This window comes from Pyxicephalus adspersus, chromosome 10 (genome assembly GCF_032062135.1).
Source record: "Pyxicephalus adspersus chromosome 10, UCB_Pads_2.0, whole genome shotgun sequence".
NCBI lineage: Eukaryota > Metazoa > Chordata > Amphibia > Anura > Pyxicephalidae > Pyxicephalus > Pyxicephalus adspersus.
In genome coordinates this window covers 56223063-56249426 of record NC_092867.1, presented here as the reverse complement: position 1 = coordinate 56249426, position 26364 = coordinate 56223063, and the positions used below count along the sequence as shown (strand labels likewise).

General features: G+C 42.0%; 4 protein-coding genes across 7 annotated transcripts in view; all 4 read right to left on the bottom strand.

Moving 5' to 3' along the window:
* LOC140339046 (oocyte zinc finger protein XlCOF8.4-like) overlaps nucleotides 1-26364 on the bottom strand; it is a 236061-nt gene that overhangs the window by 203860 nt on the left and 5837 nt on the right. The window lies entirely within an intron of this gene.
* On the bottom strand, nucleotides 3508-15544 carry LOC140339807 (mannose-binding protein-like). Its single transcript, XM_072424706.1, is given in 8 exon segments — nucleotides 3508-3948; nucleotides 4575-4658; nucleotides 4909-5007; nucleotides 5643-5835; nucleotides 13912-13943; nucleotides 14035-14174; nucleotides 15245-15398; nucleotides 15490-15544. Coding segments are annotated over 8 exon segments (1134 nt in total). The 3' UTR covers nucleotides 3508-3571.
* On the bottom strand, nucleotides 17772-23186 carry LOC140339805 (uncharacterized). The gene is made up of 4 exons (XM_072424705.1): nucleotides 23160-23186; nucleotides 22313-22424; nucleotides 19347-19594; nucleotides 17772-19280 (listed from the first exon to the last, which is right to left on the bottom strand). Exons 1-4 carry the CDS (start codon nucleotides 23184-23186, stop codon nucleotides 18534-18536), a joined length of 1134 nt encoding a protein of 377 aa, XP_072280806.1. The 3' UTR covers nucleotides 17772-18533.
* Nucleotides 24630-26364, bottom strand: part of LOC140339122 (uncharacterized) — a 5729-nt gene continuing 3994 nt past the window's right edge. Inside the window, exon 2 of the mRNA XM_072423696.1 lies at nucleotides 24630-25952. Within this exon, the coding sequence (XP_072279797.1) occupies nucleotides 25315-25952 (638 nt within the window). The 3' untranslated portion in view covers nucleotides 24630-25314. The remainder of the gene's footprint in view (nucleotides 25953-26364) is intronic.

The following is a 26364-nucleotide window of genomic DNA, read 5'->3' as shown; positions in this document are numbered from 1 at the left end:
GATCCTTAAAGAAGGCAAGGACCTTAGTTTGGTTTCATCCTACAGACCGATATCACTTATGAATTGTGATTACAAAATATTAGCCAAATTATTGGACAGTAGACTCCAGCATTTTTTGCCATGATTGTTGACCAAACACCAATTAGGTTTTATAATGTGTAAACATTCAACGGTTGGGGTCCGCATGGCCATAGCAGCGACGGGAGCCGTGCTTAATCCTAAAACCATGCTGCTACGATTAGACACTGAAAAGGTCTTTGACAAAATAGAATGGGCACTTTTACACGCGATATTGGCTCAACGGGCATTTGGTCAAAAATGTTCATCATTTATCCAGGATATTTTTAAGACTCTGCATACTAGACTATTGATTATTAGGTGTTTGTCTTCCCATATGGAAATCAGAAGAGGTAGCCACCAGGGTTGCCTGCTCCCTCCGTTGTTTGGCCTTGGATCCACTGCTGCGGCTCCTCGAGCATTCACCAGATTTTGAAGATATGCTTATAGGCATTAAGGAGGTGAAAGTTACATCATTTGCAGATGACTTACTATTATATATAGCTAAGCCTAAAACTAGTCTACCAGCTATTTTAAACCTTCTGACACAATATGGGTCAATATCAGGTTATTCTGTAAATGGGGTCCTTTTTATCCTGTTGGATGGTGCAAGACAAAAATTGCAATACTGGGGGGGTCCAAATCAGGAACAAGCCATCAAAACGGTATCATACTAATGTCCTGCCAATCTGGGGATCAATTAAAGGTCAGTTACACAAATGGTTTTCCTTTACCCTCACTAATTTGGGAAGATTAAGTTTAATTAAAACCATACGGCTTCCCAAAATATTATATACTATTCAAATGTTACTGATTTTGCTTCGTCAACAGGATTTGAAGGACCTTTATAGAATGTTTTGCTCTTTTATTCGGGAAATAAGCAAGCTAGGGTGAGCATGCATATTATGCACCAACCAGTTAAAAAAAGATGGCTGAATTTCCCAGATGTGGTACTCTACAACTGGGCGGCATTGACTCGGCACCTCAGGGACTGGACTCATGGTACTAATGATTACACAGACACATCATTGGATCAGCAAATGATCCCTGTTTTTGCCCTTACATATATGCTGCAAATGCATAGGAAATTACTCCCAGTTGGGGTGGTGCAAAATCAACTTTTTTACTCAGGCTGGCATAAAATTAGAAGTCAATTTCAGTTGAACATCCACTCATCCCTGTACATCCCATTAAAGGACAACCCAGATCTTCCGCTGGTACTCCAGGGAAGATCAGAAAGAGACATCCAGGTTCTGTGGCAATTGACTATCAAATCTTTTGTTAATTGTTTAACTAAGAAACCTGTCTACATTAGTGTCTTTGCACCCAATTATGGAAAGGGAAGTTTTTGCTTACCACCAGATTCACTCACATGTTTCATCAGATCACATCAGATAGAGACTGGTCTGACTGACTAGATAAAATGTTGTCCAAGCCTAATCCGGGTAAGTGAGCGATAGCTGATGTATGTCAGCTCTAAACCAATTCGGAACTATGAAGGGAGGCAAACGCGGCTGAGTAGATGGAGTACTTACCTTTCTCTCAGAACTCCTACAGATAACCTAGCTGCTTAACGTAGAGCTTGGAGGGCCGTTACTTCCTCCAGGTATAGAGAAATGGCATTCAAAATTTTTCCATGGGGCCTATGTCTCCCCTCATTGCTCATTCCAAATGGGACTGAGCGAGTCCCTCAGATGTGTAAAACGTGGTGCAGCAATGGCAGATATGTATCATATGTTGCCCCCTCATTAAAAGATTCCAGAGATTATTAATGACATTTGCCTTGAGACATCTGGTGAACTTCTTCCCACCGTCCTTGGAGTGGACTTTGAGGTTTTATCGGAGCAACAAGTTCAGGTAGCTAGGGAATGTGGCAATTTACTTACTATATTATCTTTGGTGGCCAAGAAGGCGATACTACACAAGTGAACCTCCCACCCTTGCTTTATTTTTAGATAAACTGAGGTATGTTTTTCGAATGGCCTAGGTGGAGGCTTCTATTAACAAAGAATTGAAAGTACACTCTTTTTTTGAAGTATGGGAATCCTATATAATTATATTATCATTGGAAACAAGAAAACGTATAGATTCAACTTACAACCAAACCTCCTGGTATGCCTACTGGTTGTTAGCTAATGACCCTCCAGTTCTTTTATAATAGCATTTGTAGGAAATTCTATATGTCTTGAAATGTCTTTTTGAAAGTTGAATATTTATGAAAACTCAACATTGTTCAGTACAGTCCTTCCTAGTCTTCAGTTTCCGGTCCATGTCTCTCTGTGATTTTTGTGACTACACCTTGACTCTATATCCTGATCCTTCGGTATTCTTACCCCGGATCTGTCCTGACCATTCTTGATTGCCACCTGCTGTTGGCTTGTCTGACCATGCTTCTGCACCACACAGTCAACCGTTACCAGCCCCTGCATGTATGGATACCTCAACCTGGGCAGCACCTCCTAATGTACATTACCCACATTGCACACTGCGATGGTGAAGCTGGACGTCAGTGCCTAGGACTCTCCTCCATGTTCACGTCACTGCCTAGCAGGCTGCTAATACACAGGGTCGACCAGGGTTGACACAGTGGAGAAAGTTAGGCCCCAGAAGCCTGCGAGAAGAGGAGATAGGTGGGGGCCAGGTGGGGGTAGGCCAATAGGATTTCTGATAAAGGGGGTGTGAGTGGCCTGATAGTATAAAGGGGTCAGGATAGGTCATTAAATAAAACAAAGGGAGGGATTTAAGGTAGTTTATAAAATAAAGAAAGGGAAGGGAGGGGATCAGAAATGTTTGCAGAAGAGATTTCCGCCCTCCCGCCCTGTGTTAAGGGTTCTGGATAAGGTTCTGGTAAGGCGCTGTGAGGTCCTCAAGGACAGGGGGATTGTGTCCATGGGTAAAAGTTATAAAGTGTGGAGAGCCATCTTTGGTATGGGGTCTCCAAAAATTTGGTTAATGGAGGGTTAAGTGATTAACTTTGGTTTTTGGAGATGCAGGATTGATATCGTTCCCCAGGCTGTTGAGTGGCGCCTGGGAGGATGATGTATATATATCAATTTAAACGCAGATCCAGTGTTAATGTGGAAAATGTGAGTAAAAACCTGTCAAGGACAGGGAAAAAGTAGTGATTAAAGTTTAAAAAAAAAAGGGATGTTTATATTCATTCACGTATAATGTGTTTTAAGTCATTAAATTGTTATGTTCATAAACTGTCTGTGTCTGTTCTTACGTATTCTTGGGTTCTCTATACTTTAGGGGTGGTGACTGTGTTAATATTTACCTTAATAAAGGAGATTTACTCTTCCTATTTATCTTGTTGACCATGGTCACTGGTATTAAATTAAGGAAAAATGCAAAAATTGTCATTAGAAATAATCCCCTTTCTTTACTCAAGTTGGAGCTTTAGATACCCTTAAGAATTCTATTTAAAAAAAGACGAGTTGTTGCAATCATTCACTTAAGTTTAATAATGGTTTCAAAATCTGAACCTTACAGTCTAGCTCATTATTAAAGTTGTTTAAAATTCACAGACGACAAATAGGCCATAGTGACACTTTGTATCGTTCCACCTTCCGTTGTCCTTCATCTCGCCACAATGTTCTCTACCATCATTATTGGGTTCCCGTGAATCCCAGTTCCTGTAGGAGATTGTCTCACCGTTTAGATATGTGAAAGTGCCCTCTCTATTTAGGTCATTTATACCTAAATATACATTGTTTCTTAAATGTCTGCGGATGGAAAAGATGGCATTGTTTTCTCCAGAATTTCGTGGTGAGGCCAGTTGACCTCCAGCGCTGGCACACATGGCTCTGGCATTATTGTAGTTTGCCTCTAGACCATTGGTTGCATAGATTTTGTTACCGTATTTGACTACTATGTTTGCGAATGCAAAGACTGAAATAGGAAGAAAAAAATATATTAGAGCTGATGGCTTTGTACAAAGCTGGGTAAATTTATCTTTAAAAGAAACATCAATATATATATACCATCATAAGAAACCACAAAAGACATGAAAACTCTGACCCCAAAAAAACATTTCTATGCTTTACATATCCATACTCATCCCCACCCTCCCTAACCTGTAGGTTAGTCCTACTTCTTCTTCTACTTCTTCTACTTTGCAACACCAAATTGAACTTCTTTTCAGGGTCAATATAAGCTTTAGGAACTTGTGAGGTTGTGGTGTGGTTACCACCTAGTGGGCCCCAAATTTTCAACCACCAGGAAGTGGTTGGGGTAGACATTATTTTGGTTTACTAGTGCTGAAGTGCATAGAAAGCTGAAGCAAATAAATTGTTTGGACTTCTTCTTCATGAACACTTCTTTAATGCCTTTCAAACTTTTAGCTTCTAGGCCTACCACCCATTTGCAGTTGAACGTAGTGTCCCAGCACCACCTGAAACCTGCAACGCAACTGCACCACCTGCTATACCCCTATCCGTCATGAAAAGAGAATTTGCCGGTTGCTTCAAGTTTTCTAGACATAGTGGTGAAAAGACATAAAGAAATTGTCTTCTAACCTCTGTTATACACCTCTAGGTTTGTTTGCAGACTTCTTAGTCTTCCATCCAGAGAAGAGATTTGTTTCTTCAGATCTTCAATTGCTAAGTAAAACAAGTTTTTATATTAGTTAACAGTGCCAGAGAGTGCCAAATTCCTTGACCCACCCAAGCCTCAACAGTGGAAAAAGAAGCAGCACAGTAAGGATCTCATGTCTTTGTGCATCTCTCCTCCTATCAGCTTGCTTTTTAAAAGCTCATGAACTGATTGGCTGTTTCTTCCTCTCACATTCCAGTCCTACTGTACAGGGACTTTATTGGAGGTAAGCCAACTCTAGTTAAGTGAATGTACTACCTGGGGCAGCACTGTCTCCATTTTCTCCTTTTGGTCCTGGTGGTCACTGTTCACCTCTTGGTCCTGGTGGGCCAGCAACTCCTGGTGGTCCCTGAGGCCCTGGTTAGTGAAGAAATAAATCGTAAAATAATTAAATATAAATTCACTATGCAGACAGTGAATGTAAAGGGTGAAAGGGTGCTGTACATAGTTTCCTGAAAACATCACAGGATCCTGGGTCGGTTCTACTCCCAAGAACCTTCTGCCCAGATGAAAGCAAAGGTTTGGTTTTTGGGAGAAGTTATGCAAATATCAACCTTGCCTTGGTTTATTGTCAGTTTTTAGGAGTAGGGGAATCCAGGCAGAGCACGAGAAGTGACTCCATATGTGATGCTGAGCCTCCATGACTGAAAGAACTAAAAGCCATTGAATGAAAGGAGTAGGGTCAAGAATGGTCAGGTTGGAGAAGGAGGGGCTAAATGATTCCAGACATCCTGGATGGGTTCCATCTGACTTGCTTCGGCTTTTTATTCACATTGTAAGAAGTTCATCAAAAAGTACGCTTTACAATAAGCCATCCCTGACCTCTCTAGCTGCTATTGATGTAAAGTTATTCCTCCTCAATGTCAAAGTTTTTCAGAGTTTGGCTATACAATTACTTTTTACAGAATAATATAAAAAATCTAGGGTATACAAAAATGTATGTTATTGGCAGATCTTAATGTTAAAGAATATTAATAAAAATAGAACTTTACCTGCTTCCCCCTTGGCTCCATCTGTTCCATTAATGCCTGGTAGACCATCCTTACCAGGAGCTCCACAGGTGATGATAGAATAGGCATTCTCATCTGGGTTGTGACATATCTGTGTGCTGGATGACACAAAAGCCACACCAAGCAACAGTACACCGAGAAACTTCAGTAGATTCATATTGCAGATGTAGTTGGGCTGTAAATAAGGTCATGTTGTACAATAATAATCTCTCACATAAAAAAACACAATCATCCAGATATGCAAAAAAAAAGATTCTACTATGTTGGTCTTTAGTACCCACAAGAATAGCACATGGTCCCCTCCTACCCCAATCATGTTTCTAGGGCTGCCCTGAAGATAGCTAGCTGCTTCCATTGGGTGGGGGCTTAATTCGACCTTGGATTTGGTTTAGGGTCTATGGTTTCATCCATAATATCACTCGTATTATTATATGGACAACTGTCTTTAAAAGCTCCATCAACATGTAAAAAATAGAATCTGCCACAAAAAGGCTCTACCACCATAGTAGCCACAGCACATGGTTCCTTTCTACCTCAAGCTTTCTGAGGCTGCCCTGAACTTGTTTTGGTGCTTCAATCGGTGGTTTTGCTCATGAATATCTTGGTCCAGGGTCTATGGTCTTGTCCATAATCCCTCTGGGACTAATTTAGACAATATTGGTGAAAACCCCATCAACAAGTCAACACTGAAATATGCCTCCAAGGTTCTATTATGTTGGTACCTACCGTAATACCCACAAGAACAACACATGGTCAACTCCTACCCCAAGCTATGTTCTTAAGGCTGTCTGAAAAAAAGCTTAATGCTTTACATGGGTGGTCTTGTTCATGACTCGTGACTGGTCTAGGATCAGCTATGTTGGTCTTTAGTACCCACAAGAATAGCACATGGTCCCCTCCTACCCCAATTGTGTTTCTAAGGCTACCCTGAAGATAGCTAGCTGCTTCCATTGGGTGGGGGCTTCATTCGACCTTGGCTCTGGTTTAGGGTCCATGGTTTCATCCATAATCTCACTCGTATTATTATATGGACAACTGTCTTTAAAAGCTCCATCAACATGTAAAAATTAGGATCTGCCAGAAAAAGGCTCTACCACCATAGTAGCCACAGCACATGGTTCCTTTCTACCTCAAGCTTTTTGAGGCTGCCCCGAATTTACCCACAAGGACAACACCTGGTCAAATCCTACCCCAAGCTATGTTCCTAAGGCTGTCCAGAAACAGTTGAATGCTTTACGTGGGTAGTCTTGTTCATGACTCGTGACTGGTCTAAGATCTATAGTCCTGTCCATAATTTCACTTTTGCTATTTGCAACAACCCCTGGAATGCCCTGCTGCATCTTCTGGTGGAAAACCTGACAAAACTTCTCAACCATGTTTTATATTTTCCAAGTCATCTATTGGAAAGGCTGGGAAAAACATCCATCCACTTAAGTAAAAAATGTACAAAAGATTTTATGATAAAAGAGAGACTAGTGTTTTGAGGGACACCTAAACCAAATTCCTGTGGGTGTAATATCCCTTTCATTAACCTACATCTGGAGGGTAAAGCAGGTGAAGACATTGTGAGATGTAATCAACACCTAACATATTTAAATAGTATAAATCCAATAACGGTCCAATTTAATTAGTTCCTAATATTAAATTAGTTCTGTACTTACCATCAACTTGATGACCTTGGAAATAGAATCAGCTGTAGAAGTTGAGAAGAACACCTACAGTGGCATCTATATATACTGATACGTTATGTGCATAGATTATGACTTATGACTGTGGAACGTAACACGGAAAATAAATAAGGTGAGTGTTTCCAAAGAAATTGTTTTTTTGGGTGGAATGGTAGAAGGCTTAGTCCTTACTGTGTAAATAACTTTTTCATATCTATACTGCAATCAATGGTGCCGGTAGGAATTGTTATGTTATGTTTTGGACTAGGGTGGTGCTGTGGACAAAGCATATCTTGATTTTAGCAAGGTATGTTATACAGTTCTAGCTAATCTCCAGCTGATTTCCTTATAAAACATAGGACTTTACCCTTGGATTGTTCAGTGGATAAGCAGCCGGCTAAATGGTAGAGATCAGAACATGGTTGGGGAGGGGGGCTCAAATACAGTTCAAGGCAACAGCAAGTTAGGAAGTCACTACATGATTTTGAATACCACTGTCTGGCACATGCCCTTTACTAAGCATCTAATGTTGCCACCAGCAATAGGTAGCCCTATGTCATGGACTGGTGCCTGTGCTCCTGACCCTTGAGCCACTCCAGCTCCTGCATCCCCAATGTTGTCCACATTGGCAACCACCAGGAGCCTGTGATTCATAACTACACCACTAGAGGCAGAAGATCCTGATTCCTCTATATGGATAAAATTGTGGAGTTACCACCACTAGAGGGGTTACCAGCACAAGGAAGGAGGTCCTGAATCCCCTATATACATAGAATTGTGGGGTCACCATCATTAGAGGGGTTACGAGCAAGAGGTTCTGATTTGCCTATAAACATAGAATTATGGGGTCACCATCACAGGATGGTCACCAGCAGGTGGAAGGAGATCCTGATTCCTCTATTTAGTTAGAATTATGGGATCACTGTCACTAAAGGGGGAACTAGCAGGAAGAAGGAAGTCCTGATTCATCTATATAGATAGAATTGTGGTGGCACCACTAGAAGGGTCACCAGTAGTAGGTCCTCTATATAGATATAATTGTGGGGTGAATCAATAAAGAGGTCACCAGGAGGAAGTAGAAAGTGCTGATTCTCCTATATAGATATAATTGTGTGGTGCATCGCTGGAGGGGTCACCAGTAGGAGGAAGGAGGTCCTGATTCCCCTAAATAAAGAGAATTGTGGGGTCACCATCACTAGAGTGGTCACTGGGAGGAAGGAGGAGGTGTAATTCCCCTATGATAACATTGTGGGGTGTATCCCTAATGATGGAGGGCGGAGGAAAAAGGTCCTGATTCCATTATATACATAAAATTGTGGAGTCACTATCACTAGAGGGGTCACCAGCAGGAATAAGGAGGTCAGTATTCCCCTATATAGCTAGAAATGTTGGGTGCATCACTAAAGGGGTCACCAGCAATGGGAAAAAGTTTTAGACAGAGCCGTGGGATGTATCAGTCTACACATTGTGTTGTGCATTACATAGTCCTCATCTGAGTTTACGTCCCCAACAGTTGATACTTCCTCTTTATACATATTTTTGACAGTGTAATTTTTTCTCTATTACAAGATGTCCTCCCTTCTTAAGTTTTAAAAATGGGTGGTATGACCATGATGGTCCCCAGTGCTTGGAGACTGTGGGGTGACCTACTGTGAATGACCTAAGAGATGGGTCACTTTAGATTAACCTATCTTTCTGAAGTCACTCACATACAACAATAAGTTGTGTTTGTTTGGGATGATGATTTCTGAAGAAGGATGCATTACTTCCTCTTCACTGTTCCACAAGTAAGATCTTTATCTTTTTATGGTGTCAGTTGATAAGCAACTTGATGATGATGATGATGATGATGATGAAGAAACAGATGTACTATGTATTATCTTTTACAATCATATGTTGGCACAGACAATGTGTTACATCACAAGAAGAATGAGGCAGAAGACATCAAGAACTGACAGCTTGACAGCTGTTGTCCCTTAACAGGAAATTCTTGCACTAAGGCCAAGAATACTTTAAGTGAAAACTGCAGAAATGGACATGAAAATATTTTACTAAGTGAGGCTTCCATGGTAGTTTGACCTCACTAGTTGTAGATTTGCTCAATAGAAACCCATCAAACATGACCCTAATTGTCCTTCATTTTCGGGAACTGTCCATGTTTAGGAACCCAAACCCTCTCTCTTCAGTTTTCCGGACTTATAATAAGTTTTGGGAGGGAGTTAGCCCTACTGCCACCAATGTTTTTGATGGAGGTTGGTCTAATGGATGCCAATGGTTGCTTGGTAGGCCTCACGTGTTTTAATGTTCTTGCCTAAGAAGGACTCAAACAGGAAGTACATGAAATGGAAGGGGATAAGACCAACATTGTGGAAACCCACTAAGCATGTAACCAGGCCCACTTTGTGCCATGGCAAGCTTACCCCATTTCAGTCTGTCCATCTTTCTACTAGGCTGGGAACCCTTTAACTGAGATGATCACCAGGTAAATAAAAAGAAAACTAATGGAGCCACCACATCCAAGGCCTAGTGAGCTTCAATATACGATATTGGTAGTTTGGGTTTAGATTCACTTTAACCCCCGAGCGGTAAACCCAGGGTAAAAAGAAACATGCTGAAACTGGTAACCCCAAGCCACACTTGGAGTAGCTAAAAACATTAAAAAAAACACTTACCTGGTCCCATCGGCATCCTGCCTGTCGGATCCCATCCTTGGGCCGCATCCTGATCTTCCCCCCAGCAAGTGCACTGACGTTCCCCGGGAGTCAGAAGTTCCCAGTGATGTCCGTGCATGAGTCACAGCGAGAAATTCTAAATATTTTGTATTGGATTCAATACAAAATAACTGTATTGAATCTTGAATCCAATATAAAGTAGTCATTATTTATTATATATTATTATATATTATTTATATTATTATAATATTTATATATTTATAATACACATGCTACTGTACAGTTAAATTACAGTATTTTTTATGCACCCCTGTTTTTACAGATTTTTGTGTTTTTTTAAAGTTTATTATTAGATGTATTAAATATTGGTCATATTTCGATGAGTTATGCCCAAAAGTTTTAGGCCTACAACGTAAAATATATTTACATGCAAAACAATGTACCACTTTTGGCATAAAAACACTGACATAATTAGACCACCAGGGAGGCTGTCAACTGGTGAATGGGTGCTTTACGATCCTCACCTGTCCATTACAATATCCCAGGGTACAACATCTCCTTTCCCCATTCTTCTTTATCGGGAACATGTAGATCTTGAAGCCCTTGTGAGCCCTGATGTTTTTTGGTGGTAAGCCCCTGGGTAAAGCACTTTCTGCACTCAGAGCATGCGTATGCTTCACTCCCCTGACGAGGTAGAGGGTGAGTAATTGTACTGGGTGGAAGCAATCAAAGTTTTCGGTAAGGGCTATTTGATAAAGCTTTTGTTTTTGAAACTTTACTGCTAAAACAAAGACTGACATGCTCCCTCACCTCATACTGTGGTGGCATAGTGTATACACTCTCTTTAATCAAGCACAGAATATTTAGATCTGCTTACCCCAGCTACAGCTGTCTGACAGCATTGAACCTGGAGGTAATCAAAGGTGAACATTTTCAGGATAATACTATATATACTAATATACTATTTTCAGGATATATATTATATAATACTCAAGTGAGATTGAATGCATATTTGCTGATTAGTGACAGTGAGTTCCAGGAAAGACATGTAAGCCAAAGTCACAAAAAATGTCAACATACTCCATGCCGTTATAGTGCGCTGCCACCGATGTACAGCACCATAGCAAGGCCCCATTACTGCCATTTTACTCCCCATTATGTGCACCCTTAACAATCACTGAACCATTCTCAGAGGAGGTGGACACTAACTGAGCTTTAGGTCCAATAAAAACTTTATCAGAGTGGGGCACGTGAGGGGCCTTTCTGGCATATAAAAGTAATAGCCCTAACTAATACAACAATCCAATGACAGCAGGTTGGGGACACTTCCAAAATGCCCTTGTTCTAGCCATTATTAAAAATTTCAAAGTACAGGGTTATGAACTGCCAACCCCCGGATTAATCACCACCGAATAAGGAGTTCGCAGAGACCTAACTAGGCATGTCTGGAACTTATCGTTAACCAGAAAAGGCTAAATATGTTTTCCAGGCTTTCCTGAGGTCTAGGAGACTATTTTTTGGTCTCAAAATAGACACCACAACGATCTGGCTACAAATCAGTCAACTACTACTTTATACAGAATAATATATATGGGCAATATAAACATTATGAATAAGTGGGTTTCAGAATACAGCAAAGAGTTCAATCAGGGGCCACTCTACTAGCATTATCTGAGTTTAATGACACCTGTAGACACAAAACTCCAACTTTTACAATAGGTGTTGTAAACTAGAGGGTCTGGAAGGATGCTGGTTGTCAGATTAGGAAATATCTGATAGGGGGAATTTATGACCCTGGTCTGTTGAGAAACACTTAAGACCAAATTTCAGACCTTTACATTTAATCGGGGATCGGGAATTAATGTTATCCCCAATATCACACCTCCCCCCCATAAGAGAGAGCATGGGATAGCATATGCCACCTCCCTGGTAAGCAATTTCCTAGTAAGGTACAAAATTGTATGCTCATCTCCCACATGATCCACCTGGCTTAGTACTGCACCTAAGCCATAAGAGAATGCATCAGTTTGTACTAAAAACCGGCGGGTAAAATCTGGGGCTTGAAGAACAGGAGCACTGGCAAGTGCTTTCTTCAAACTCTGGAAGCCTTCGTGGGCTTCTTCTTCTGGGTTAGGTCAGTCAGGGGCTTGGCCAGGGTGCTATATTGGGGTACGAACTTTTGGTAGCAACCGGCATGTCCCAAAAATGACAACCTATTTTTTATTCTTGGGAGTAGGCCAGGCCATTATGGCCTCAACTTTTCCTGTCTCCGGTCTCAGGGTGCCACCTTCTACCGAATGTCCTAGGTACTGGACGTCAGTAAGGGCAATCTGACATTTGCTGGGTTTCACTGTCAGATTGGCAGATGCGAGCTTGTCCAGCCCCTGTGACAGATGATTAAGGTGTTCTTCCCAAGTGTTACTGAACACTGCTATATCATCCAGATAGGCAACCGCAAATTCACCCAGTCATTCCAATAGGTCATTTACAACCCTCTGAAATGTGGCTAGTGCATTTTTCATCCCAAAAGGCATTACCAAAAACAAATCAAAAAACCCAGAGTGATGAAGGCAGATTTTTCCCAGACTTCCGGTGAGGGGGAGATTTGCCAGTACCCCCGGCTTAGATCCATGATTGTCAATTAGCAGGCACTTGCCAGCTTATCCAACAAATCATCGATTCTAGGCTTTGGGTAGGCATCAGAGGAGGTGGTGGCATTCAGTTTTCTGTAGTTCACACAGAACCTGAACCTGGTGGTTTGATCCTTTTTGGGGACCAAAACTACCATGGATGCCCATGTACTGTGGGGCTTCTAAATGACTCCTAATAGCATCATCTCCTTCCCATTGGAATTTCCTTCCACATGTCAGATAGTATTGCCTGTGAGACACGGTCTGCTGACTGTCTAATAGGAGGGTATGTTCCCGTGTCAACTTTGTGGACAGCAAGGTGCGTTCTCCCTGGTTTTCCAGTGAATGTGCAACTGTGTGGTGAGAGCATTTTCAGCAGCTGATCTTTTTGGGGGAGGGAGAGTGAATTAGTGCTTAGATCATTATTCACTCCCCAAGTGTCAGCTAACAAATCTAGTAGTGGGTCAGCCTCTTCCTGTTTAGGCTGAATCCATACAGGTATGACATAAGCTGTTCTCTCATGGTGTAATTTAAGCATATTCAAATGGAAAGCCTTCTGCCTCCTAGCCCGAGGGTCACTATGTAGGTTACCTCATTCAGCCACTGGGTGATTGGATATGTCCGTCCCAGGCAACCTTGTAAGTCCAGTCCCGGTCATTTTGATTATACCAGCGCTTTTGCTTGGCTTGAGCCATGTTCTCTCAGACCATCCCCAGCAATTCGTTCATCTTATCTTGGAATTTAGGTACATAGTCCACAACAGAAACCTCTGTATCATTTACAGTACCCTCCCAAGACTTCCTGATTAAGTCAAGTGGACCTCGCACTTTTGTTCCACACAGGAGTTCAAAAGATGAAAAACCTGTGGACTCAATAAGCATCCACAACATCTGTTTTAAGGTAGCATTGAAACGTTCACACAGGCCCTTAGTCTGTGGGTGATAGGGACTAGCCACAATATGGATTTTCTGTATTTTAGCACACAGAGCCTCCATCAGGTCAGACAAGAACTAGAACTAGTGACCCTGGTAGATGAGGAGCTCAGCTGGAAATCCAACTCTGGTGAAGATTGCCAGCAGGACATCAGCAACTTTGTCTGCTCTAAGGGAGAAAAGCGCGACAGCTTCTGGATAATGCATGGTATAGTCCACTACTATCAAAATGTAATGCTTGCCTGAGCTACTGGCAATGGGTAAGGGCGCACCTTCTGACAGACTGTACAGGAGCGACAGTAGTGAGCTACGTCTGCACCTATGTTAGGCCACAAAAAGTTTTGCTTTACCTGGGCCTTGGTCTTGGCAACACTTAAGTGACCTGCAAGGAGAATTCCATGTTCAATTTTTTAAAAAATATCTCCTAAATTTATCTGGTACAATAAGCTGCTTTATGACCGTTACTACCTTACTGCTGTCTGTTAGCAAATCTTCTTGGTACAGCTTCTCCTTGTCCCAGTACACCATGTACGTAGCCCCCTCCTCTACAGGCCTAGAAGTGACTCCAGACTTGGGTCCTCCTGCAGTGCTTGTACAAAGGCCTTTGCTTGTCCTGTGGCAAACAAGGACAGTGGTAGTGACTCAGAGCAAGGAGTTAAATTGTAGGAACTCTCCCCATGCTCTGATCTCATTGTCTGGGCCTGAGCAGCCCATGCAGAACTGAGCGTGATAGCCAACACTGGTAATACCTTGTCATCAATTTTAGTGATAATAGGTAGGGCAATGTCTTCATACATCTCACTGGCAACAGTTTCAACAATAGTAAATACATTTTCATCTATTTTGATCATGACTGATTTGCCAAAATATTCACCTAGTTTAGATATGGGTGCACACACAGCATTTACCACTTCTTTATCCCCTTCCTTTGGAAAATTGTTATTTTTCAACCCACTTCCCTCCCTCTGTCCATCCCCAGATGTCCGTTTGAAGAATCCTGGATAGCTCCAGAGGGTCCATAGTACGCAATAAGAGTGCCCAAATCTGCTCTGAGCAGTACTGGTACCGTAATCTCATTTGAGACTCCCACAAGTTTGGTACCCTTATCGGCCCGCCGATCAATGTGAACTTTCGCAGTAGGGACAAAGGAATGGGTGCCACCAGCACCAGTAAGAGTAAGATATTTGTTAGGGATTAGGTTGGGTTGTAAAAGGGAGATATCTGCACCGGTATCCCAAAAGCCCAGTCTGGTTGTTCACAGTAACATGTTGATTTTTTGTATGGCCCACTACTCCTCCAGCATAATAGAAGAGGAGTTGTTAGCGGGCTGCCTTGGGGCTGTCATCTGCTTGGGTGAAGGGCAGGTGGGGTGTCTAGATTTGCCACAGTTGAAGCACTTTCAAGAATCTGCTGAGCCAAATTTAGTGGTAGAAGTTGCAGGTATTGGTGCTGTGGTGCTTGGCTTGCTGGGGCAAAAGCAGTACATGGTGGTGATGGTTTTCCTCCTCTTATAGAGGTCTGCCAAATCTGCTGCCTCATCAGTGGACATAGGCTGGCGCTCTTAACACAAACTGCTTGATTTCAGGGGAACAGCTGTGCAGAAAATTGATCCTGGATCATTAGGTCCCCCAAGTGCTCATAAGTGTCTTTTTTCAGTCCCTTGACCCACTGCTAGAAGGTTACACATCTGATCTTGCCTGAGCTACTGGCAATGGGTAAGGGCGCACCTTCTGACAGACTGTACAGGAGCGACAGTAGTGAGCTACGTCTGCACCTATGTTAGGCCACAAAAAGTTTTGCTTTACCTGGGCCTTGGTCTTGGCAACACTTAAGTGACCTGCAAGGAGAATTACATGTTCAATTTTTTAAAAAATATCTCCTAAATTTATCTGGTACAATAAGCTGCTTTATGACCGTTACTACCTTACTGCTGTCTGTTAGCAAATCTTCTTGGTACAGCTTCTCCTTGTCCCAGTACACCATGTACGTAGCCCCCTCCTCTACAGGCCTAGAAGTGACTCCAGACTTGGGTCCTCCTGCAGTGCTTGTACAAAGGCCTTTGCTTGTCCTGTGGCAAACAAGGACAGTGGTAGTGACTCAGAGCAAGGAGTTAAATTGTAGGAACTCTCCCCATGCTCTGATCTCATTGTCTGGGCCTGAGCAGCCCATGCAGAACTGAGCGTGATAGCCAACACTGGTAATACCTTGTCATCAATTTTAGTGATAATAGGTAGGGCAATGTCTTCATACATCTCACTGGCAACAGTTTCAACAATAGTAAATACATTTTCATCTATTTTGATCATGACTGATTTGCCAAAATATTCACCTAGTTTAGATATGGGTGCACACACAGCATTTACCACTTCTTTATCCCCTTCCTTTGGAAAATTGTTATTTTTCAACCCACTTCCCTCCCTCTGTCCATCCCCAGATGTCCGTTTGAAGAATCCTGGATAGCTCCAGAGGGTCCATAGTACGCAATAAGAGTGCCCAAATCTGCTCTGAGCAGTACTGGTACCGTAATCTCATTTGAGACTCCCACAAGTTTGGTACCCTTATCGGCCCGCCGATCAATGTGAACTTTCGCAGTAGGAACAAAGGAATGGGTGCCACCAGCACCAGTAAGAGTAAGATATTTGTTAGGGATTAGGTTGGGTTGTAAAAGGGAGATATCTGCACCGGTATCCCAAAAGCCCAGTCTGGTTGTTCACAGTAACATGTTGATTTTTTGTATGGCCCACTACTCCTCCAGCATAATAGAAGAGGAGTTGTTAGCGGGCTGCCTTGGGGCTGTCATCTGCTTGGGTGAAGGGCAGGTGGGGTGTCTAGATTTGCCACAGTTGAAGCACTTTCAAGAATCTGCTGAGCCAAATTTAGTGGTAGAAGTTGCAGGTATTGGTGCTGTGATGCTTGGCTTGCTGGGGCAAAAGCAGTACATGGTGGTGATGGTTTTCCTCCTCTTATAGAGGTCTGCCAAATCTGCTGCCTCATCAGTGGACATAGGCTGGCGCTCTTAACACAAACTGCTTGATTTCAGGGGAACAGCTGTGCAGAAAATTGATCCTGGATCATTAGGTCCCCCAAGTGCTCATAAGTGTCTTTTTTCAGTCCCTTGACCCACTGCTAGAAGGTTACACATCTGATAGACCAGATCCTTGTGGGTGTTAGGGACCACTTTATGCAAGGACTGTAACATTTTCTGGTAAACGTCTGGAATTAGCTTATATTTAGCAATTATAGTGTCCTTTAAAGCCTTGTAGTCATTATCCAGGTCAAGAGGCAGAGTTACAAAAGCATCCAATTTGCCTCTCAACTCTGGAGTCAGGTAACCAGTCCACTTCTCCTGGGGTAATTGGTACTAAAGGCACGCTTTTTCAAAGGGCTGTAAATATGTATCAATATCACTGTCTTTGTTCATAACTGGAAATGTAACCCTCCAAGCGGTAATCCCGAGTGTGACTTCGGTTCGATTTTCCATGCAAAAAACGGTAATCCTAAGTCACACTCGGGGGTCGCTATAAACAAAAAAAAAAACACTTACCTTTACGTACGCGTCCCTCGGGTGCTGGTTGTCAAATAGGAAATATCTGATAAGGGGAAAATTATGACTCATGTCTGTTGAGAGATAATTTTCAAACAAAGACATTTAGGATCTTTACATTTAATGGGGGATCAGGAATTATTGTTATCATCCCCAATATCACACATACCCGTGAAGGGACACTGCTGTAGTAAAGAACCTGACCAGAGCCACGTATAATCAAAAAACTTTAGAGGAAGGGTACAGGTGATGTTACAGGCAGAGCTGCGCTGATCATTTAGCTGAGATCACATAACCACATGCCAGCAAAGTGCCCTCCTTTTACCCGTCACAGCTCTAGGTTAGTTTAGCTGATGACCATTTTCGGGCCCTGTCATGTGACCAGCTCAGGTTAATGTACCACGCCCATGGAGTCAGGAATACTAAACATTTTTCAAAAACCAAAATAGATAAGGTAGTGTTTAACCCAGATTTTTTTTTAAACCGGTGGGATGCATCAGCTGAGTGTTTACTGAAAAGTGCCGGGGGGTGCGCCAGGGCGTGAGGCCACTTTGTACCTTCTAGCAGAACTCTTGGGAGACAGCAAGGAAAAAAGTGGGAAGGATGTGCCAATAAACGCCATTTAAGCCAATGCAACAGCAAAAAGGTATAAACACCAAAAGTAACTTAGGTCATAAATACTATTTATTATTATTGTTTTTTTTGCCTTGATGTAAAATATAAAATTGGTCAAAAAGGTACAAGGAAGTGGTCTCGTTTTTTTAAGCACACCTCAAGGCAAAAAAAACTCCCTTTTAACCAATTTGTTATACATTATATGTAGTTTCACAAAACAGCATATATAAATACCTGAATTTGTCTTTACATTAGCTTCCCCTGTAGGGGAACACTCAGCTATGGGTGGGTGGGGCAACACTCTAAGCCTATCAGGGCTCTATGACTTTGTGTTGTCCATCCAACCCTGTTAAAGAGATCAAAGAAGGGGAGTGCCTCATCCGTGGGGTTTTGCTCCATCACTTTCCAATGAACAGACATGATTTCTAACAGAACTACTTTTTTTTCTTAATACAGGTGGAGTGGGGGGTGTTGAGTAGTGCACAATCTTGCAGCTCTAGGATTAATGAAGGACATAAATAATGGGGGATATAACTGGGGTCCCGAGTATGGATTTAACTTGAAGTTTTCAGCCAAGGTTGGCATTATGCTATGTTGTCACAGCATTGAGATGGGCCCCATTGCACCTGATAAAGTACTTCTAAGCACTATTGTCCAACTGAAAGACCATTTCACATCTTGAGATATTTCCTTTCACTTTCTGTTGTGTCTCCAAAGAGGAAGCGTAGAAAGATTTCCTCAGCCAATCCCAGAGACTGGTGGTTTCCAGCTGCTATTCCTCATCTTCAACCTATATAACACACCACCATCTTCTCAGCACAAAGGAAGCTTGTCAGCAGTGTGCAATTTCTTATGATAGGTGAAGGCCGACCTTGTCTGGAAACATTTCCCGCACTGGGTACAAGAGAAGGGCTTCTTGCTACTGTGAATAGTCTGGTGAGTGATTAAATTCGACTTGCAGGAAAAACATTTCCCGCACACTGAGCAAGAATACGGCTTCACTCCTGTGTGAGTCCTGAGATGGTCGACGAGGTATGATTTGCGGGAGTAGGTCTTCCCACATTCTGAGCAGGAGAAAGGCCTCTCCGATGTGTGGCTCCTTCTGTGTGTGTTCAGATGGGTTCTCTGTGAGAAACACTTGCCGCACTCCGGGCACGGATATGGCTTCTCCCCTGTATGGACCCTCTCGTGAAGGATGAGGACGGACTTCCGGGAAAACTGTTTTCCACATTCAGTACAGAAGAATGGCTTCACCCCCGTGTGGAACGACTCATGTGTAATAAGGGATATTTTGTGGGAGAAGCATTTTCCACACTCTGTGCAGCAATATGGCTTCACACCTGTGTGAATTCTTTCGTGGGAAACCAGATGGGCCCTTTGAGAAAAACTTTTCCCACATTCGGAGCAGGAAAATGGCCTCTCCTCTGTGTGGGTCCTTTTATGTCTCAAAAAAGCAGATTTTAGTTTAAAGCCTTTACCACACTCGGAACACAAATAGGGGTTTCCCCAGGCATGATTGGATTGATTTCTCTGGAGAAGGCAGTTCCCAATAAAACGTCCCTATTCTGAATGTGAATAGGTCTCTGTCAAATTATGATCTGAATGGGAGTGGATAAGTTCCTCTGCCTTGACAAAACATTCCCCGTGCTCGGAAAATGGGAACATTTCACCCCCTTTGTGATAGGCAAGGGGATACGAGTGACCAGGAAAACTTCCTTTGTGGATGGAAGTATCTGATAACAGGTCGGCCAAGGGAGATCCATGCTTCTGATACAAGCCCATTGAGTTTATTTCTGGAGAATCTTCAACAGAATCTTCAACATATGCAGAAAAGGAGGAATGTCTATTCTCATAATTTCGCCTTTCAAGTCCATCTAGAAGAAATGTGATGTGGACAGTTAGGCCCGTTTCCAAAACATTCTCCAAAAATACCAAAAAAGTATACTACCTGGTCATTTTACATAGCATGGTCTCCTGTGACTAGAAATGAAGAGCTTTTCTGGAGGACATACAAACGTGGCTAGTAAACTAATTGTCTCACCAGCCAAAGCTTTAATTCTATCAACTGGCCATACAAAATGGGGCCATTTTTGGAGTGGCAATGCAAGGGTTGAATTTTTTATTTTAGAAGACCTCATATGACCATGAGTAAAAGGTGAAGGATCTCCTAGAGTGGAGGATCGTTTTTTGTCACATTTCAAGTAACATAACAAGTTCTACTGGGCTGTCTGTGAAGATTCTAACCCCCCCAGGTCATACAGGTATATAATAGTTTAATTCAACAGTAATAGTTTCATTCAACTGGACTTGTTCTTGTGATGTTGAAGATGTAACTTAAGATTACCAAGGCCTGATAAGGCCCTTTGAACCCTGAAACCTGGCTTTTTACTAAAATAAATCTGGACTTTAGACTTTCTGCTCTTGGGTGTCCCTTCTTGCACACTCTTTTTGTGATATTGGGGATATCATTAATTCCTTATCTCCCCTTTAAATATAAAATGGACTTTTATTTAAATGCCTTTGAAATATACCAGACCAGGGTAATAAATTTCCCCTTATCATATATTTTTGATCTGACTACCAACATCCTTCCAGACCCTCTAGTTTACAACACCCATTTTTGAAAAAAGAGGTTATGCCCTAAGGAGGGATCCATAAATCATTTTAGTTTAACCTGCCTAGCGGTCTGATTGTCGTTACTTTTTAAGTCAAAAGTGATACATTGTTTTGCACTGAAACTTCTTGTTTATTATTGTAGGCCTGTAATTCTTAGGAATAACACCCTGGTATAATAAAAGTAAAAGTATTTAAAAGTTTGAAACACAAATCATAAATTGTAATATAATAAATAATTATAAAAATTAATATAATAACAATAAATGTATTTTAATAATTTAATTAAATCAAAAACAGTGAAATCTGTCCAAACAAGGCTATAATATTTTTATACCTTTTGACAACAGCCAAGCAAGTGAACAACACTCTCCAGGAGGTAGGCGTCTCAATATCCAAGTCTACCATAAAGAGAAGACTGCATAAAGTAAATACAGAGGGTGCACTGCAAGGTGCAAGCCACTCATAAGCCTCAAGAATAGAAAGGCTAGATTGGACTTTGCTAAAAAAAACATCTAAAAAAGCGTTTTCAACCTTTACTAGAATGATGGCAAGAAAAAAGTATGGAGAAGGGGTGGAACAGCTCATGATCCAAAGCATACCACATCATCTGTAAAACATGGCGGAGGCAGTGTGGTGGCTTGGGCGTGCATGGCTGCCAGTGGCACTGGGACACCAATTATTATTATTACACAGTATTTATATAGCGTCATCATATTACGCAGCGCTGTACAAAGTCCATAGTCGTGTCACTAACTGTCCCTCAAAGGAGCTCACAATCTAATGTCCCTACTATAGTCGTATGTCAATAATGTAGTTTAAGGTCAATTTAGGGGGAAGCCAATTACCCTACCTGCATGTTTTTAGGATGTGGGAGGAAACCCACGAAGACACAGGGAGAACCTGCAAACTCCATGCAGATAGTGTCCTGGCTGGGATTCGAACTTAGGACCTAGTGCTAACCCCAGAGCCACCATGCTGCCCACTAGTGTTTGCCACTTTTGCTCTCCCCACTCTTCCAACGCCCACTAAAAAAGTTGGAGTTTGTGAGTGTCATAAAACTCAGATAATGCTAGAAGAGTGGCCCCCTGATTTAACTCTGATCTGTATTCAGAAAACCATTTAATATTACTCTTTATATTTCCACTATGCCTTTCTGTATTAAGTAATAGTTTGCTTACTTTTAACTGGATAGTTATGGTGAGCATTTTGAGACCAAGAACTAGTCTCCTAGGCCTCAGGAAAGCCTGGAAACCATATTTAGCCTGTTCTGGTGAACCATATGTCCCAGACATGCCTAGTTTGGTCTCTGAGAACTCTGTATTTTGTGGTGAATAATATTCCGGGGGTTGGCATTTCATAAAACCTGTACTAAAGCAGAAATACAACTGAGGATGTCAAGGGTAACGATGCGTGCTTCCATCTTAGCACATGGTGGCAGTCTACCTGTAATGGTGTGTCTGGCAAGGGGGAACAGAGTGGTTAACCTTGCCCCGTGACGGCCCTTCTCAGCCTGCTGGTGTGTGGACAGTTGCTGAGCGTGCTTGAAAGTCTATGCACAGGGGTGTGGGCTGGGTGTGGGTTTGTCAAACTTATCAGTTGTGATATCTATATGGAGGTGCTGTGTAGCTTACCTGGTTGCTAACCAAAGTATGTGGGTCATCAGTGATGGAACTGCCCCAAATTCCAATCGAATAGAACTCACAGAAGATCATTCAGCCTGATATGGCAGGATTGTTAGGTCAGTCTGGTTGACCCATAGTTTAGCCCCCTGCTGCAAAACCCAAATGGGTACCACTTTGCTGGTTGAAGTCCTGTAAAGACCTAGATGTCTAATTGAGGCTGATCGCCCCTGACCACCCAAACTGGGCAGATACTTACCCCTATTACTGTCAATTGACAAAGAGGCACCAGAGATTGTTGTAGTGACAACAAGAAGAATCTAGGACTCTTTTCTGGATTTAATGATTATTACCCACCTGCGCTGATCTCTGGGGTAATTTCCTTCTCCCTATATGGCTCGTCACCACTAACATACAGATCTTCTGCTTCTTCTTTGACTTCAATTTTGATATCCATTAAGGTTTCAACCTAGACAACAAAAAGGATATGTTATATAATCGACAGGACAAAATAACTTTGTTGGAGCTTCCAAATATGATAGGTCACATGACTGAGAGATTATTACAGCTCACCCTGGAGATCATCTACCTGCTTACCAGAGAGGTGAGGAGGATTCTGGGAGGTCACATGATAAGCTCATCTCTATTGTTCCAACAAAAACCTGACCAGAGAGATGAAGAGGATTGTGGAATAGGTAAACGGGTGTATTTGTGATGTTTATTATGTCACTGTGTAGGATTATTTACCAATAAAAAAGGAACTTAGGGTTCCTTCACCTCCCTGGATAACACTTCAGAGAAAGGACAAGAAGATTCTAGAATGACCCAGAAGATTGGTAAGTGCTGACGGGAGAGGTGAGCAGTGCTGGGACTTCTGGGAGATTATTATGGGATGTGGAGTGGGAGTATTTAGAGGGACACAAGGACCTCTACAAAAACGTCATGATGGAGGACCACCACACCCTCACATCACCAGGTAAGAGGAGACTTTATTGTAAAGGAGAAATCAGTACGGAGGGTACACCTATGTATTCAGTTAGTGTGTGTTTCCTACAGATGGATCCAGTAACAGGAACGAAATGATGCAACATATTGGCCATAGTGAATATTTTACTGAGAGTGAACATTTATTACAACAGAGAAGCTACATGATGGAGAAGATATATCCATGCCCTGAATGTGGAAAAAGTTTCATTAAAAATACCTTCTCCAGCATCACCAGACCAGCCATGGTAGAGATAGAGAAGCTTCCTCTTCTGAAAAAGGGAAATGTGTTTAACTATAAATGGCAGCTTTACGGCATAGAAGACTTCGTGTTTTGAGTGCGGAAAGTGTATATCTCAAAAAGCACACCTCAGTTCCCACAAGACAACTCACACAGGAGAGAAGCCGTTTCGTTGTTCCAAATGTGGGAAATGATTTTTTTAACAGAAGTTGTCCCTGCACACGCATAAAAAAATCTCACACAGGGGTGAAGCCGCATTCATGCTTTGAATGTGGAAGTCTTTTATCTAGAGGGTGGTTCTAAGTTTGCATGAAAAGATTCACACAGGAGAGACCATATGCGTGTTCTGAATGTCGGGGGCGACCTTCTCAAAGGATACATCTTAGCGTCCATGAAAGAACAAACGGGGAAGAAGCCATATGCCTGCTCAAGATGTGGCAAGTGTCATCCAGAAGAACTATCTGGATATAAATCACCAAGCTCTTGGGAAATGCTTTAATAACCAGTTGAGTTTTCTTGATCAGGAGGGATCCTGTATCTCAAAGGAGATGTTTTCTGAACTTGTAGAACCTATTTATTAGAAGCATTATTAGTTCTGCTGTAAGGGGACACAGGTTGTTTAGAGTGGTGGATATGTGGTTTGCATAGAAGTCAAATTTCCATCAATATATTGGGAGTCTACAAAGACAAAAAGGTAAGAACTGTGATAAAATGCAGGTGCCTTGTGGTACACGTAAGTAGCTGCATTTTCCAATTTGATCTATGTGGAGCCCATTGTATTCCGGGCCTAGGCTGTACCCTGTCCCGGTCAACCCCAACTAGCCTTTTTAAGATCATAGGCTACAACCTGCACCATGAAACTGTCAAAAGCTACATAGTAGGTGGATAGTAGAGCCTCAGGCTTTGATAACAGGGTCAGTCTTAGTACCAGAAGCCTGTGCCCAAGTCAAGGGCAATAGGGCATTTATCCTGAGCCAAGGATCCAAGAAGCGAGCTAAGTGATCCATTGCAACACAACCACAGGTACCACTGTTTTCTTGAAAGCATTTTAGGCCAGTTAGATCCAGTTTAAGGACCAGTCCTGTTTAGAAAATTAGGAAAAAAAAATATTTTTTTTAGCCCCCAGGGATGACCATGTACATTGTAGCCCATAGCAGCCTCTGGAAGCTCACAACAGGAACTTTGAACCAAAAAAAGGGGAGGGGGGAGACCCATGTCAGTAAACAAAATACTGAAAGCTGGGGGTCACTCAAAAACATATGCTTTGAAATAAAATATATGCATATAGACCATTTTTCACTTTCAAAGATAAAAAGAAAATAAGACAAAAAGGCCTGGGCTACAATCACATGATCTCTAACTACCAGAAGCATTGTGGGTATTTCAAATCATTGGGTAATGGTAAGAGCTTTAAATGTATTTACACAAATTTTGAATTATATACACAAGTTTTTTTGAGAAATAAAGTTTTTATTACATAACACACATTGAAAAGCTTATGAACACCAAACTGATCTCATCCACACATGTTGCTAAATAAAAAAAGATTACAGCACCCTAGTGCTCCATACCCTGAAGACATTTTGAGTATGGGAGATCGTGTTATGCCTTTTTCTCTTACAATGCAGTACTAGGTGCCTAAATGGCCAATCACCATGCATGAGTGCTGTCACATGGGAGTAAGAAGCTAGTTCTTGGTGCAATGTATACTTTGGACAGAACGATGTGGAGCTGCCACACAGCTTCTTTTCTTCCATCTTGTAGGCCAGGAAGATGTCGGGAAAGTAAATTGAAGATGACTAAATGAAGTGAAGCTGTCGGTTTGCCGTGCAAAGGTTCACTTTAAGGAACTATGGATTTAGTTCCCAACAACTACAAACATTTGCAGAGATTTGCCACGCTTAGTCTATGAAGATGGTGACTCCTAATTCGCTTTGACCTCCATCCTCTTAGAAAGAGGCGGTCATCGAAGCTGCATTATTTTTCATGTGACAAGTAAAAGGCAACCTCCACCGAAACGTCTTCCCACATCCAGAACAGGAGAATGCATCCTGGCCAGTGTTGATTCTCCTGTGAGTCAGGAAATTGGATTTGTTGTTGAAACAATTCCCACACATAGCACAAGAATAAAGTTTCACCCCATATGAGTTTTGTGATGATCGTCCACATATGCTTTGCGGGAATAACACTTTCCGCACACAGGGCAGGCAAATGGCTTCACCCCTGTATGAGTCCGCTCATGAACAATAAGATGAGTTCTTTGAGAAAACCGTTTCCCACATTCAATACACGAAAATGGCTTCTCCCCTGTGTGGACCCGCTCATGGTTGATGAGGGACGATTTGCGGGAAAAACACTTCCCACACTGGGTACAAGGATACGGCTTTAACCCAGTGTGAATCCTTTCATGCATGATGAGGCAAAATTTGCGGGCAAAATGTTTGCCACATTGGGAGCAAGATAATGGTCTCTCTATTGTGTGGTCCTGCAGGGGCAAAATGAGTCCTGCCCTTGAGCTAAAACATTCACCATGATGAGTGGATGAGAAAGGTTCCAACTGCATCTTAACTGTCTGATGAGGAGCAGGAGGAAGAAGAGTAGGTGAAAACCCCATCCGGGTTGAAGGATGAGATAATAGGTCTCTAGCAGGAATAACCGGATGGATGGATGGAGTAATTGGCTTTTTGATTGAAGTATATGAAGAGAGGTCGATTTCCTCAAGTTCCTCAGTCTTGTAAGTTCTATATAGTCTTTCTGAATGAAAAAAGACATCTAGACAGGAAAAGGAAAAGACAATTGTTAGCATTATGGACCTGGGAAAGTACATGCCTTTCCAAACTCCAAAATTGAAGAACTAACAACTCTCAAAACTCTGTCATCTTGTATGGAATGTGGAAAACAAATGAATTTCAGAACTCTGTCATCTCAGTCTGGAACACATGACTATCAGAACTTTGTCACCTCAGTCTAAAATATGGAAAAGGAACTCTGTACCCCTCTCATCTCTAAAATAAAATGCGGAGAACACAACTCTCATCTTGGTTTGGAACACGGAAAATTCTCTCACCTAGTCTGGAACATGGAGACCACACAACTCTCAGATCTAGGTAATCTAGCCTGCACTAGAAGAACACACATTTTTCACAACCATGTCATCTCAGTCTGGAAAATGGAGAGCACGATT

What these genes read in the sequence shown, in the direction of transcription:
- LOC140339805 (XM_072424705.1), bottom strand. Translation starts at nt 23,186, where the DNA reads ATGGCTGGTCTGGTGATGCTGGAGAAG. An exon ending in GTCTGGTGATGCTGGAGAAG is followed by an intron (nt 22,425 to 23,159) that starts GTATTTTTAATG and finishes TTTGTTGTCTAG; the next exon opens with GTTGAAACCTTAATGGATAT. An exon ending in TACCCCAGAGATCAGCGCAG is followed by an intron (nt 19,595 to 22,312) that starts GTGGGTAATAAT and finishes CATTTCTTCTAG; the next exon opens with ATGGACTTGAAAGGCGAAAT.